Source organism: Nanorana parkeri, unplaced genomic scaffold, assembly GCF_000935625.1.
Source record: "Nanorana parkeri isolate BGI_ZX_2015 unplaced genomic scaffold, ASM93562v1 scaffold224, whole genome shotgun sequence".
Lineage (NCBI taxonomy): Eukaryota > Metazoa > Chordata > Amphibia > Anura > Dicroglossidae > Nanorana > Nanorana parkeri.
Genome location: NW_017306492.1, coordinates 849,967 through 866,516, shown reverse-complemented (window position 1 = coordinate 866,516; position 16,550 = coordinate 849,967). Strand labels below are relative to the sequence as shown.

Here is a 16,550-nt window from a genome sequence, read left to right as displayed (position 1 = left end):
CAAAATCAACTTTTGTCAAACGGGGGGTCCCAATGCTTGAATTTCGGCTGAACCAGCAGGACTCGTGGTTCTTTACTGCCTAGGACAAACCTGAACTTACTTTAGTAAGTTTTGAGTCACTTTTCTTTTACTTATAGAATTATAAATTTTTAAAGAGATGTTTTATGTTGACATGAAAAAAGGATTCCAGGAGCAATACGGGTAAGCTAAAGAGAGAGCAGCTGCCGCTTGTTAAATGGCAAAACAGGGAGCGAAGGCGATGTAAGTATGATCATATGTATTAGACATGTGCGATTCGTTTCGTTCCGAATCAAAATTCATACAAATTTTAGGAAATTCGGACACATCCGAATTTCCGAATCCCTTTGCATCTGAATGCGTCCGAATTTGAATTTCCGTTTGCGAATTTCAGATCCCGTCCGAATTTCGTTCAAAAACTAAATTGAATCAGACATGTGACTTTTCTGGCCAACCAGATGTGTTTTTCGGTTTAATGCATCTGAATGGGTCTGAATCCGAATTTTCGTTTTGCATTCGGGAGCTCCCGAATGTCTTTTGGGTCTGGGAGCCTCAGCCTTGGTTTTATGTATATATGGGTCATAATGATGTTATGAATATTCGTTTGTATTATAGAATACTACTTACAGTATACATACATAATACTAAAACTGATTCGCCAAGACCCGAATGGAGTCCGAATTTCCGAATAGCATTCAGGAGCTCCCGAATGCCATTTGGGTCTGGAAGCCTCAGCTTTACTATGGCTCCCAGGCCCGTATTGCTTTCTGGAGCTCCCGAATGGTATTCGGAAATTCCGGCTCCCGAATGCCTTTCGGGTCCAGGAGCTTCAGCTTTAGTATTAATATCTGTATATGGTTTTCCGTGGTATTCGCAATATTCGTAAACTCATGCGAAACTAACAAAACTTCGGATTTCGTCCGAATCCCAAATCCCAAAATAACTGAATATCCAAGCGGAATTTTTACGCCGCTTACATGTAATATGTGCTAATATGTATAAGTACAGTGTATGTTGCTTTGACTTGAAGCACAGGTTCACTTTAAAGGGACTTGTAACCAAAGATGTACCTGCAAAGAAAGCATATACATATCTCTCCAGCTGCCTGTGCCACCAAATGCTGCACTGATGAAAAGGAATATCTTTATAAAGTCTATTCAGAAACCTACACTTCCTGGAGTGTCAATCTCCTGGTCCCACCCACTGCTCTTAGTGGTTCCTCCTGCCACCCTCTACATCACTACAGGACACAGTGGTGTCAAGGGGGTTGACAGGAGAAACCACTGAGTGCAGCAGGGGTCCAGGAGGTGGACACTCTCAGAAGCGTCAGTTTCTGAACTACCTTTAAAGTACAACTAAAGCCTAATCTTTTCGTTTTAGTTTCGATAGAATGGAGAGGGATTAGAACACCTGTCAGGTTTTTATTGCTGTCTGTGTTCCCATTAGGGAGAGTCACCCTCACTACTTGTCCTGGTGACCACTATCACTGAAAGTGAAAGAAAATCCAAAATTTTGGGTTGTCACCAGAACAGGAATAGGTGGGAACTCTTCCAATAAGGACACTAGTTCTGGTGACCCTGCTGTCCACCAGGGATTTCCCTCTCTTTGGAGGAATTAACTCTCACTTCCTTTTGTTGCTATCAGACAGGAAGTGAAGGAAAACCTCCCCAATGGGACACAGATGGCAGAATAAAGGGTATCAGGGGTTTGAACCCTCCCTTACTCTATTGGAAACAAAATAAAAAGTTTTAATTTAAATAGCAGAACGCTTCTCGGCCTTTTGGCTAAGATCAAGTGTAGTATCTTTTCTTATCAGTTTTCAGAGAAGAACAACTCCAACTCCGGCAAGGATGGATGCTTAGTATTCTCTGATGTAATAGGTGGGTGCCGGAGGGGTTTCCTTTTCTTCCTGGGTTGATTCTGGTACGATTATGCTGGGATTGTCCCCAGTTGTAAACAGGAAATCTACTAATGCCTTCTGGTATGGATTGGGCTGCAATTGTCTGGCTTGAGGGTTTCTGGGAGCGCAGAAGCCAGCGGTACTGTGCCCCCTGGGAGTGGCATCTCAGGGTGTGCCAGATAATCACTGGGTTTGAGACCCCACTTGATTCACCAGCACTAGGTCACGGCACTCAAAGCTATATTCTGCACCACGCCTCTTGGGCAGGCCTTCTGGCTAGTCCAGGGCAATTTTTATACTTTGGCCTGAACGGCCTGCCAGGTTTGTGCACTGGCACTTATTTATTTTAAGCACTGTTTTTATGCACGGATGCATTTTGACTTCACAGAATGACGGAGGGTGCAGGTACCTTTGGGGCCTGTTCCTGAAGTTGTGTAGGAGGTTCTGTGGCCTCCTTCCTTTGGGGGAGCCCCCAACCTAGTACTCGGCGGACCTGTTTCGGCAGGTCCCAGAGGAGCGGGGTCCGCCGGCCTTCGGGTAGGTGGACCTAAGTCATTCTTCTCCCTGTCAGGAGCCTTGGGCCCCGGGGAATCAGGAAATCATGGCCCTTCTTCATCAGAGGAGGACCAATGGCACCCTCGTGCACTTTTTTTTTGGTGTGTTGTTATTTCACGGTTCACTTTTCTTGTTCACAGGGGATGTTTTTGTATGCACGTCCCACGGGCTTAAAAAAAACATCAGTTCTTCTTCACCAGAGCAGCATTCAGTGTCGCAGACATCGGAGGAGGAAAGTATATGCTTTCTTATTTAATTACATCTTTAATTACACGTTTTATTTAAATGAGTCACTTTAAGGCGCCCACACAGAAGCAAATCTTTCTGCTTTTACCAAACTATTCAAACATTTAAGGCTTTGAAAGGGAACTGGAAGGTGCATTCAGCAGCATTCAGAGTTCAGAAAATGGTGTAGAGTAAGGGTAGTCAAATTTCGGCCCCCGGAGCTGTTGTGGAACTACAAGTCCCATGAGGCACTGCAAGACTCTGACCGCCATAGGCATAACTCCCAGAGGCAAATGCATAATGGGAGTTGTAGTTTCATCGCAGCTGGAGGGACGCATTTTTGCTAGCAAGGGCCTGTGTCTACAGGCTTCAAATCTCCCCCTTCTGGAGTCAGATCCTCGAGATTATCGAAAAGCTAACCATGGTGCAGTTAAAAGAAGACCCGGCGGCATGTTTGCTACACCTTTCGGATTGCTCTCTCAAACGTTACAAACGATCCCTGACCGCACCATTGCTGAATGCGGCTCGGGCCTGCATGCCTATCCTCTGGAAACGTAAGAATCCACCCTCCCTTCGTATGTGGATGACGAAAGTCGACAAAATATACCGCATGGAAGACCTCTCCTCATCCTTTAAAAACACGGGGGAGAAATTCAGGTCCACTTGGAACCCTTGGCTATCTTTCCAGCAGTCCGATACTTACGCACGGGAACAGCTGTCAACCCCCCGGATCGACTCTGAATGCGACCCCACGAGGGTGCTCCCGAGCTCGTCTTCCCCTGCCGTCGGGTCGGAAGGGTAGCCCAGCCTCTGTCCGCATATTCTTCCTCCCTACCCCCGGGTACTGCTTAGCTCATACCTACTGTATATATGGCTTTGCAGTCACTCTGCTAAATGTAAGCCAAAAAACAAACACAAGGGCGCAAAACAAATACTAAGCTAACTGACTGGGCAGATCATTTTTTGGTTTTCACAATTACAGGTATTCCTCCTGTTTCCCAGGGCTGCATGCTAGTCAGTGACACACAATTAATCTTTCTAGGGCCCATCCAAGAGCGCTGTTTGTGCTGTCTTTGTGTTTTCTGCTAAATGTAAGGCCTCTCTACCTCCCCTCCTTTTTTCTTCTTATGCTCCCCTCTAATCCTACCCTTCACTTTTCCTTTTAGGTCTCCATCTCTGTTCACCATAGTTAGGTTTGCTACCTACAAATTTTTGGAAAAAGTATTGTTAACACAACAACGTGAAGAACACTAAGAATTATTGGCGCGAGACACGTATGTATACACCCTCATCTTCAGATACGATGCTCTGCGACCAGATTGCTACTACCGAGGATGATGCACATGCTCTTTCAGTTAGAGGAATATTGACCTGATGTACAGGTGTAATGTGATGTGATAAATGAAGAAAGTGTGGCATCCCCTATGCCGGTGCATGTTATGACACTGTTAAGTAATACACACGCTGATCTGAACTCGCAATGCTCAACACTGTATCGTTATCTGTTATTTGGTCAAAATGTGACCGTGATTCTTTTCTGTTTGATTGCCTATCTTTATGTTCCCACTTTATACGTTCTAATAAAGACGTTTTTGAATATTAAAAAAAAAACAGGCTTTAATAGGCAAATGCGTTGTGCTTTTGACATCAGTTTGAGATGCTTCAGGGATCATTCAGAATGTATTGCAGGTTTAGTTGACCTGCTTCCGCTGCTTTTACCTTCCCATAGACTTGAATGAGCCGAGAAGCACTTCTGAAGCAAAAAAAAAGGCTCATCGACAAAGGCCCTAAAGCAGCCATGTGAGACAAAGTTCGAAGTAAGGATTTGGCTGCACAGAAAAAAAAAATTGTTTACAGGTCCGCCTTAGTTGTCACTTGTCTTTTTATATTCGGAGTTCCTCTTTAAATCCGCAGGTGTATTGGCTTTTTGAGCAAACATAGTGGCATTCATTATGAAGCCGTAATGTCACCCGGCTGTGTTCTGGGGTCACCAGCAAACCCCCACCCACCGTCACACACAGACTAACGCACAGAAAGCTGAAGCACGTGCTCAGTGCAAAACATTAATCCTTCCCAAATCTGGTTTAATACCCTGCGCTAACAAAGAGACACAATTATTCGTCATCTGGTGTGACAACAACAGTCATTGTGCTCTGTAGCTGTGTGTTTGCATATCATTAGCAGCAGGGGGATAATGGGACCCTCTTCACCTCATCATTGTGCCGTAATCCCATGTTACTCATTTGTAATTAAGGAGCGCGGGCGGTTACTAGGAGAGGTTTTTAGCCGAGAAGTAATGTACATGTGGGATACAATGTCAGCGCAATCTGTACATGGAAATACAGATTTGGGGGTATAATTATAAAGTTGTGATCAATCAATACCACAAATATTTGTCATTTTTGATCACCAAATTAAATTTTTGATTGATTTTACCAGTAAGCTGCCTGATTCTTTTACCACCATTAACCTATGGCTGGGCACACACCTTACAACCATCGCAAGACTTTTGTCTTGCGATGGTTGTAAGGTACTTAAAAAAACGTACGATCTGCCTATCTTGCATAGGCAGATCGTACTTGCGATGATCGCAAGCCACGCCCCCTGAGGGGCGGGCTTCCGATGACCGCAATGCCGAACGGGCAGTGTGCGCTTGCGCACACCGGCCCGTATGGCTGTTATCATACGGACATGCCACAAACCCACCGAACATCGTACAATGCTCGGTGGGTTTTCGAACATGTCCGTAAGTTTAAAGTCATGCGACCTTACAGTAGTAGAGGTCGCACGGCTTCCACACACCTTACGATAATCGTACGATCGCGGGATTTCCCGCGATTATGGTACGATTATCGTAAGGTGTGTGGGGACCTTAACATTTCCATTTTCTTTGATCAGCTTAAAATCCGGGTCTCTAAAGTGTATTTCCACTTTTGCAGACAAATTGGGATAACATCTACTTTATATTTGGTACCATTCACATAATATAACTTTTTTTTAACTGCTACTTGCACAATATATGCTCTATTCCTAAAGAAAAATAGTTCTCTGAGTTTTATTTGCAATGCAAGGGGGTGGTTAATAATTAACCCTGTCTGTAATGTTCTAGCAGATTTCATTATCGGTTGTACTGTAAACTGGCTTTGAACACTTTCTGTCCCAACAAAGGGTTAAAGATCTAGAGCAGTGGTCTCCAACTCATTTGAGTCAGGGGCCACTCGACAATTTTTTTTTTCCCATGGGGGCCGGCTTGCCAAATTTCGTACATCAAAATAAAATGTAATTATATCCGGTATGGCACTATGGACTTCAATACACACACAATAAGGCCCTATTCATATCTGTAAGTTTAGGTGCAATTAGGGATTCTTGTGTCAGGAACTTGTAAACTGGTGTTTACAAGTGGCAGCTGTCACCTATTCAAGGTAATGATCAGGTGATAGCCGCTGCATGTAAACGCCTGCATACCGCATTTAATTGTATGTGATATGATTACATGTGGTTAGAAAACACTCTCCCTGGTTGCACAATCGATGCGTCCAGGGAGAGTGATTGATTCCTAACCGAATGTAATCATATCACATATTTTTACATGCAGTATTTTATTGACAAAAGTCATAAGACTTAGACTAATAAGTCTTGTGTACAAAGCCAGCCACATATAGACAGGGTTTGATGAGTTTGGTGTGGAGCAATTTAATTGGCCCTCATAGAGCCCTGACCACAACCCTACTAAACACCTTTAGGATGAACTGGAACACCAATTATGAGCCAGGGCTTCCAAACCAACATCAGTACCTGACCTCACAAATGCTGTTTTGGCTGAATGGGCACAAACTTCCACAGACACACTCCGAAATCTTATGGAAAGCCTTCCCAGAAGAGTGGGGGCTGTTATAGCCACAAAGGGAAGGTGAAGACCATATTCATGCTCACGGTTTTGGAATGAGATGTCCAACAAGCTCATGTAGATATGATAGTCAGGTGTCCACAAATGTTTGGCCATATAGCGGATATGCTTGTAAAAATACACATTGGACTGAGCTACACAACATCAAAATTATGCTCCTGTGTATTATGTGCAATTATCTAAAAATGGGAAAAGAGATGTGTGAAAGGATCATGAAAATTGCAGCCGTCAGTTTCCCACAAATCTACATAAAAAAGCAATTTGGACTTTCACGTTTCCTAAAGTGTAATTATAGCCAAAACTGTTCTCGACATAAGTAAGCATGCTAAAGCCCCGTTGACACCATCCTCACTGCTTTCTGGCCCGATTGTGCTGCAAGCACAATTTTTTCTGACCGGACCTCAGGCATTGATGTGCCTTGCATTCCCGTGCGTCCGATCGCATTGCGGCCAGAGAGCGTAGCTGCGGTTCCATTCGCTTTAATGCATCGCCATGCCCCCTCCCGCCCCACACCAAACTGAGACGGCCGCAATGTGATCAAGTGCGTTCTGGCCACAATCGGGCCGGAACGCACTGAGGATGGTGTGAACGGGGCCTAAAAGAAAAGAAATGTACTAAGGCCCCTTTGATACATAATATACCCTACTTTTGCAGCCTGTAGTGCAGAGCTTGTCAGTCAGGGCAGCAAACCACCCAGAAGTCAGCTGCTCTGGGTGACTCATCTGTCTAATACAGTCTGGGGGGAAAATATGACTTGAAGATTACACATAAGGACCTTTATTTGAATTTGTTATTCAGGTGCCAGGCAAATTGACAATGAGCAGTTGAAAAGCACTCCAGAAGAGATAAATAATTACAATTGCTGATTTATTCATGCTCTAATTGTAATTCTGAGCATGTTTTTTTACCCCACAGGTATAGTTATACTGCATTTACTTCCTCATCAATTAGTAAACTGCCATAAAAAAAATTAATATCACTATATACTGCATTAGCGCAGAGGTAATTACCTTGCAGTGCTTGAAAACACGCGCTACTATTTTCACATGTAAAATAGATTTATGCGACAATGGGATATGACATTGGCGGGTTAAGATGGATTATAGTGAAGAGCCACGGGGAGAATAGACACTCTTCACAATAGAGAACAATCCTCCTGCTCATCTTGCAGCAGTTTTTAGTCTCCGGTGAGGTAAATGAAAACCCCAAAAGCCTTCAAGGGAACCTATAATATGTGAATATGTTTTAGATATACTAGACGGCTTTATAGTGATAAAAAGGAAATAGGAAATCAACAACCCAGATGTCCATGATACTTTTATTTTTGTTAACAGTTAATTGTTCATGATATGTTTTCAAGGGTCTTCCTCCTTCTTGGTCCAAGTTGTACTGTTCTGATGTGAAGGGGAACTCTACTGAAAAGGGGGGATTCTGATGTGAAAGGAAGGGGCTCTGATGTGAAGGGGGATTCTTATATTAAAGAAGGGGACTCTGTTGTGAATGGAGGGGTTGAAAGAGGGGGACTCTGATGTGAAGGGGGGATTCTGATATGAAAGAGTGGGACTCTGATATGAAAGAAGGGGACTCTGATGTGAAAGGAGGGGGCTCTGATCTGAAGGGGGGATTCTGATATGAAAGAGGGGGACTCTGATGTGAAAGAATGGGGCTCTGATATAAAGGAGGGGCTTCAAATTTGAAAGAAGGGGGGCTCTGATGTAAAGAGGGACTCTGATATGACAGAGAGGGATTCGGATATCCAAGGAGGGGGCTCTGCTGTGAAGCAGGAACTAGGATGTGAAAGGAGGGGGCTCTGATGTGAAAGGGGCATCTGATGTGCAAAAGGGGGCTCTGATGTGAGAGGGGCTCTGATATGAAGGGGGGCTTTTGATGTGAAAGAAAGGAGATCTGATGTGAAGGGGGCTTCTGATGTCTGAGCTTAAAAGGAAGGGACTCTGATGTGAAAGGAGGGACTCCCAAAGTAAAGTGGGGGCTCCTGATGTAAAGAGGGACTCTGATAACAAAGGGTGGATTCTGATGTGAAAGAGAGGAGCTCTGATATGAAGAGGGGTGGGGGCTCTGATGTAAAACGATGCATCTGATTTGAAGGGGGAACTTTGATGTGAAAGGTAGAAACTTGTAAATGTAATCCATTACATTTTAGTCTGGGGCGCCTCGAGATTTTGCAACTTTTAAAGGGTGCCATGTGTGGCATCGCTGGTTTATAACGATAGTATGAATGGGCCCTAGAAAAACACTAGACTACACTGAATGGCAAACAATGCTATCTGTACTGGAAACTATTTAGGATCTGGACTATACCATTTACATTGATTTGATTGTCTTCTGACTAAGCCGCTGTTTACATGAGAGCGGTCACAGGAAACTGAGTTTTGTGCTGTGAGGAAATTAAACACATTTTGGATTGGACAGATAATGATTTGAGACCGTAAAACAAAAGCTTTATAGTGTTTGCATTGTGAGAGCTATCACTGCATGATACTGTATGTATCTGAGAAAACAGAAACCCCGATATCCACTCACAGCATTCCCCAGTGACTGCAAAGCTCACACTACACACAGCAGATACTAACTGGATGACATTTCCACCTTTGCGGAGGCATTTAAAAAAAAAACATATGCCAGCAATGTACATCGAGTCAGACCATGTCAGATCTATAGAGGGTTATTCACTATAGAGCCGAAGGATCCAGCCTCACTTCGGCCACCGGGGCCCTTCGGTTCAGTCGAAGGCAGCCGAGCCAAACCCATATGCTGAGCTTTAGTGACACCCAAAGTGTGGAGAAAGGTTGGGCGAAGGGGCGCCGTGACCCAGTAGTAATGGGCTCTGCCCAGTAGTAATGAAAGATCAGCGTCCTCAAATGACCTGTCATTAAACAATATCAACAAGTTGTTTTTTTTTGCCTGTTGCCCAGGACCTGGTAGAAGACTATGGCAGGTGCCGGCCCATAGTAATCAGTTGGGCGGAGCTGGTGGTGATGTCGGTCGGGTTGGCATGCATCATTTTTTTGTTTGTTTTTATATATGTATTTATTTTTTTCTTTTCTTTAAAATCTTTTTTTATTATTTTCTTAACTTGTTTTTAATTTTCATATTTTTCTACATTCTTTTGAACACTTTTAAAACATTTATTTTTTGTTTTTTCATTTATTTACGTTTTTTTTCTATTCTGCTTGCTACCTCGGAAGTAGCAAGCAGAATAGCCAAGCCGAATGCCGCTCGGCGGAATTCGGCTATTCACTCACTGCTTTTCGGCCCCTATGCAGAGCATGTCTATGCCAATGCAGAGCAGCTCAGCCGAAGGCAGCAGGTGTACAGCTGATTTTAGCCAATGTAAAGCTGAAATCAGCCATACTGTAATCAGTACACCCGGCAACCAGTGATGTCACTGGTTGCCAGAGCTGGGCAGGACACCAAGCCAGGTGGGGAGGATGGCGTCACTCAACCACCACCACCAAGGTGGCAAAAAGACTAAGGAAGACACTGGTTGCCATCACATACAATACAGGACCTGCATTCCTGCATTGTACAGGTGAAACTCGAATAATTAGAATATCGTGCAAAGTTCATTTATTTCACTAATGCAACTTAAAAGGTGAAACTAATATATGAGATAGACTCATTACATGCAAAGCAGGATAGTTCAAGCCGTGATTTGTCATAATTGTGATGATTATGGCTTACAGCTCATGAAAACCCCAAATCCACAACCTCAAAAAAGTAGATTATTACATGCAATCAATAAAACAAGGATTGTACATAGAACAATATCGGACCTCTGAAAAGTACAAGCATGCATATGTACTCAGTACTTGGTTTGGGCCCCTTTTGCAGCAATTACTGCAATTACTTTTGCACGATATTCTAATTATTCGAGTTTCACCTGTAAGTAGTGATGGGGCTGGGCTTGGAACTCAGTTCATCTGATTTTGCCCAAGCCCACTCAAAACTGTGACGGCTACACCCCCTCCTGACCCAATCAGTTTAATGCCCTATAGTTATACATCACAAATGGGCTCCCGCCACAACTGCCTCCACTGACTAGGCCAGGAGGAGGGTAGAGGCGGTCAAGGTTTTGAGTGTGCTTGGCCGAACTGGGCTCAGGCTCATCTCTAGTAAGTGAGGACACTGAGCCCCACTGCGCGGCCAATTTTGTCAGTTCCTCAGAGTTCAGTTTTAATAAGTCCAAACCCCAGACAAAGCTTGTTCTTTTCCAGATAACCTCTATAGTCAGCGGTGTCTAGCGTATTTACTGCCTGAGGCAGAGGGAGGATTTTCACACTGCCCAGCTCTGGCCGACATCCTGCCCAGCTCACTAACGTCACTGGTTGCCAGAAGCAGGGCGGGACGCCGGCCGGGGCATCCCAGGTAGCTAGGTGGAGAGATGTGTATGGCCCTTAGCAACCTGGAACGCTCTGGCTGGAAAGGGAAGAGAGGGGGGCAGGCACTCTGCAAACATTTTGCAGAAGAACGGTCCTGCAGCTCTGCCTGCCCACCCCCGTGTGACCCAAAGAGATGCCGTCTGGGGCAACAGCCTCAGACTGCCTTATTATAGGGACAGCCTTGCCTATAGTGCTTCTCTAGTGTGTGATGACAAACGCCTTTGACAGTTGGGGCATTGTCTACATTCAATTTAATTAATTTTAACTCTTATTAACCTTTATCTTTAAATCATGCGATGTTCAGTGTTTTAAAGTTTTCAGGTTTGACTGGTTTTACCTGCTTTATCTGATTCCTCATAGACTTTACATTCCGGATGTAGTTACCAAATCTTTCCTTAATATCTTGGATCTGAGCCTTCTCCGAAGTGCGGCGTGCTGTTTCCGCAGCGGGCGAGGGCCCCCAGCCAGTTGGGATCATTCTTGTTTTCCTGACAAAAGAACATGATTTTACTAGAGGAGAATAGAAGGAAGTATAACCAGCACAGACATGAAGGGTTTCAGATCTGGGTGATAAGACATAATCATAGATCTTGTTAGGAAGTGTTATGACGCCCAACCATAAATGAAAGACCATCTCCAGGATAATAATAACTCCATTCCCACCCCGACCTCCCACCCCCTCTAACTGCTCGATGGGGTTAAAAAAAACAAAACCTAAATACCCTTTTAACTTACCTAAAGCCGTGGTCACATGACTCTCCCAAGCCTTTCCCCTCTTCCATTTTTTTACCCCCTGCGGGGTCCTTCTTCGTGCAGGCACTTGTTGGATGTAAACAGAATATTGGTACCTGATATTGGTTATCGGCCTGAAAGGTGGCCAATAATCTGTATTGGGACTGAAAAATCCATGTTGGTCTATTCCTAGTGCACACTACTGATGGGAAAGGTCCCTGAGTCCCCATTCACACCTGAGCGTTTCGTGTATGTGCCTCAAACGTGCAAAAAGATGCACTCTTTAAAGCGCGTCCGTGAAACACGTAAACATCGTGAAACACGCTTGCAGTGCAAGCACCAGGTAATGGCACCCCAAATCCAGCTTGGCAAACACATAGAATACATGTTGCAGAATTTGCTACACGCTCTACTTTTCTGCATTTGTCGTACGTTCAGGACCCCCTTGAAATCAATAGGGACGCATGGCAAACACAGAAAACAAATGCGCATGAATGTGACGAGCGTACGCACAACGCTTAGGTATGACTGGAGTCCATGAGGGGCTTTCCATCACTTTGGAACCATTTCCTCTCACTTCCTGTTGTGTCTACAAGACAGCCATAGAAGGGAAATTTTCCCAACGGGACATAGACAGCCAACAATCAGAGAGTCTAACCGTTCCCGACTATCCAAAACTAAAAAAAGTTTTGCTTTTACATAAACTTCAACTTTACTGGCCAAAACCAAACGTTATGGACGATACGTACACTTTAATAAGGCCTCGCACAAATCTTAGGTCACTTAACAAAGTATTTAATCACAAAATAGCGAAACACCACATGAACAGGGACACCACCCCCCTGAATATACAGAATGGAACAACTAAGAGACAGATGGGGCTTTTAAGGTGTCAATTACCAAATGCAGAGAGACCCAGTTTATCATAATAACACAAAAATCACAGATTATAAAAATTTAATTTTCTTTAATTATTAAAGTTCATAATTAACATATCAAGAAAATATAATCAAACTGACATATGTCCACTGATTTCAATTAATGGCACAAAACCTCAATGGAACACATATAGATACATACTGTATATATGACAATAACCTATTAACATTTATCTCCTTAAAGTATCTTTGTAGAATTTCATAAATAGTCATATTCATCCAAAAGTGCTCAGTAGTTCTATAACGTGTCCAATTTTCTACGCGTTTCGCCCAAGGCTTCATCGGGAAATTAGGGGGTGCCGTTCGTGGGATCTCTGTCATACTGGGCGTGCCTGCGTTGCCGGAGAGCCATACCATACAACCAGGGAGGTGAGGGAGGTAGGGAACCATGCGGGCCAACGGATGGGGAGACAGTGGACATATGTCAGTTTGATTATATTTCTTTGATATGTTAATCATGAATTTTAATAATTAAAGAAAATTATCTTTTTATAATATGTGATTTCTGTGTTTTTATGTTGAACTGGGTCTTAAAAGCGCCATCTTTCTCTTAGTTGTTGCACTTAGCAAAGTAACCCACCTGCTGAATTGTGAGAAAGCAATAGAAAGAGAAGTGTAAACGGCATGCACATCTCCTATTCCTGGTGGGTATTGAACCCAGGACTCCAGTGCTTTAAATAAAGAGAGCTAACTACTGAGCCGTTCAAGAACATATTCATTATATCTTCTCCAGGCCAAATATAATCGACAAGAGAGAGCAGCAGCTAGATATCAGCTGATCGGTACTTGCACCTCAAGATGGCAAAGACCGCAGTTGAGTCAACAGATGTAAATTGCGCAGCCTTCTTGTTCCAAATCTCCATCAGTCCCTTGTTAGGAATCCACTATCCAAGCCAATCCAATATCCCCTGTTATAATCCATACTTGATACCTACATTGTGCAATGCATAGGCTCCTTAAGGCAGGGGTTGGCAACCCTGGCACTCCAGCTGTTTGTGGAACTACAAGTCCCATGAGGCATTGCAAGATTATGACAGCCACAGGTATGACTCCCAGAGACAGAGGCATGTTGGGATTTGTAGTTAAAGCACAGCTGGAGCGCTGGAGTTGCCCACCCCTGTCCTAAGGGCTCTTTTTTTCCAGCGCGATGGCGCCCATAATCCGACATTGTTTTCTGCATTTATAACGCACTTCAAATGCAGATCAGCAGATTCCCTTTTACCTCATATGCAGTAGTATGGATGACAGTTCTGTGGCTGCGTTTGACCTGCTTTGGCTTGCGTTTCTGTGGACGCAAAATGTCCTGCTAAAATGTGTTTGCGTTGAAGGCAAAGCACGCTAACTGACATCGGTCCATGACCAAGTGCCCTACTTTTCAGAGGGAGTGACACCAAAATGACTGTGAGTCATTTTAGTGCCACCCCATCTGATGATGTCACCTGGTGCAGGCTGCACCCCCCAGAAACCCCCTTGTGACATTACTGACTGCTGTCTTTGCTGCACTTTGCATTCAAAACAAATACATTTGAGCACCATTGCAAAAAGCCATCAACACCCCTGTACACAAGCCCTATAGAAACAAAAACAAGTTTGTTTTCCACATGTTTTAAGAAGCATGTCCAGTTGTCAGCGCCGTCCCACATAAATGGGACAGAATATACTATACTTACTGTCTGGAAGATGCTCAGATTGATTCTGCGTGACTTTAGTTTCTAGGAAATCTCAGTAATATGTGAATCAGATTAGCCAGCTCTCATTTCACTCAGTTTCCCCGGGACGCAGGGTTTGTTGATGGTTGTCGCTGGCGACCGGGGGACCGTAGGCTACAATGCGAGGCGGAGCTGGTTACACAAAGGTGCCAGTTTCAGGAGAGCTGTCAGCCATCACTTTCATTATCACGTCTGCTGTGTGATCAGGGCAGAACTCAGCACTTGTAGAGACAAATAGACTGAACACACAAGGAAATGTTTAATGTTCCATTTTATATTCTCTGTAGAACTCTCTGACCATACACATGACAATCTGATAGAGCGATCTGGGGGGGGGCTTATCTGAATCTGGGTGCCCCCTTTAATAAAGGGGGCACCCAGATGTCACCCCCCTCATGAATGAGTAAGGGGTAGTTGCTGCTACATACATGGAACATTTTTTGTTTTTTTAATAAAGAACCTGTCAAAAAGTGTGTGGTGTGTTTATTTACTAGGTTACTGTCGATTTGGTGAATGAGTAGGGGTAACAACTATCCCTTACTCATTCACGAGGAAGGGGTGGCATCTGGGTGCCCCCTTTATAAAAAGCCCCCCTGCCCACAGATCCCCACAACCACCGGCCCAGGGTGGGGAAAAGGCCCTTGTCCTCAACAGGGCCCTGTCCTGTCACAAGGTGCTTTGACAGGGGGGTCACCCCTGGCGAAGCACTCTCCCCAAGTTGAGGGCATCTGGCCTAGTAGGGTCCAGAGAGGAGGGGGTGCGATCGTGCACCCCCTCTCTTCTCTGCACCCTTCCAGGCCACATTTCATGCTCTGCAAGGATGCTGCTCAGATCAACGGTCTGGTAAGGGATTTTGGGGGGACCGCACATTTTTGTTTGCCTTCTAAAATTCCTACATTTGGGGTGGGCTCCACGCTTTTTTTTTTATTTTTCTCATCCCAATTTTCACGTTTAACAATATAATAGACTCCATCCAAATAGATTCTAATTGATCCTAACCAAACACAAAAAAAATTCATATCGATCTGAACTGAAAAAACAATAACATTTGTATCAATCTGAACCGAAAATGAGAAATTTGAATCAATCCGAATTCCGAATAACAAACTGAATCAAATTAGGATCCATTATCTGAAAAAAAGAATTAATCGATTTGAAACTAAACAAGTTTTTGAGCCTTTACATGTCTAATGGCCAGTTTTTGCTTCTTTTCTTGTTTTGCTTCTCTTTCAATTAATAGCCCATGTGCTTCTTTGTGGTGCGCTAACGTCCGTTGCATTAAGGCAGCTCATTGAAATGGATCGGCTGCCAACACGCCCCAACATACTAAAAGCTAATGTGACCTATTTTTTGTAATGCTTGGGCATTGATGACGACAAAGAGAAGAGAGTAAGTTCACCTGGCGGGATAAAGTATGCCGCCAGGTCCTCTCCCCTCTCGTGCAATTGTCAGGCTCTTGGTCCATGACCGAGTGCCTGACTTCTCAGAGGGGGTGACACCAAAATGTTTGTCAGTCAAATTGATGTCACCCCATCCGATGGTGTCAGGTGCAGGTCGCACCCCTCTTGTGACACCACTGTGTAAGGGCGCACACCTCCTGTATCTCCATAGAGTTACATGAGCTGCCTGCACGCTTCTTCCCACAGCTCCGGGCACACCAAAAACCATCCCATTACACTGCATGAACCATCCCACACCCTGTGTGAATGAGGCCTTGAGGGCCCAGCCATACCATGTCCACTGAATCGCATAGATCAAGCCAGGCAGCATTCTGGGGCGGAAGGGGGAGCGTCGGTGCCATTCATATCAATGGTACTGTAGACACGTCCCCGGCCCGCAGTGCGATCGCCCAGCGCAGTGCGATTGGAAAAAATGCAGCATGCACTATTTTTTCAGATTGCATTCTCCCGGAACGGAGGGCATTCCTGTACCTTGCGTTCCAGGTTGGGTGATCGCACTGCTTTAGGGGTGGGGACGTGTTTGCAGTGCCATTGACATGAATGGCACCGGCACGCCCCCTTCCGCCCCAGAATGCTGCCCGCCTTGATCGATGCGATCCAGTGCTCTCAAGGGTTAATCGCACCGGAAATGGATAGATATGGTGTGACTGGGCCTTAAAGATCCGGGGGGTACAAAAGACTTTGCGCCAGTTCTGGCCGAACC

At 44.5% G+C, this 16,550-nt stretch overlaps 1 protein-coding gene across 1 annotated transcript in view; it reads right to left on the bottom strand.

Moving 5' to 3' along the window:
• Positions 1 to 16,550, bottom strand: part of LMNTD1 (lamin tail domain containing 1) — a 99,627-nt gene that overhangs the window by 71,436 nt on the left and 11,641 nt on the right. Inside the window, exon 2 of the mRNA XM_018556069.1 lies at positions 11,346 to 11,496. Coding sequence (XP_018411571.1) covers positions 11,346 to 11,486 — 141 coding nt within the window. The 5' untranslated portion in view covers positions 11,487 to 11,496. The remainder of the gene's footprint in view (positions 1 to 11,345; positions 11,497 to 16,550) is intronic.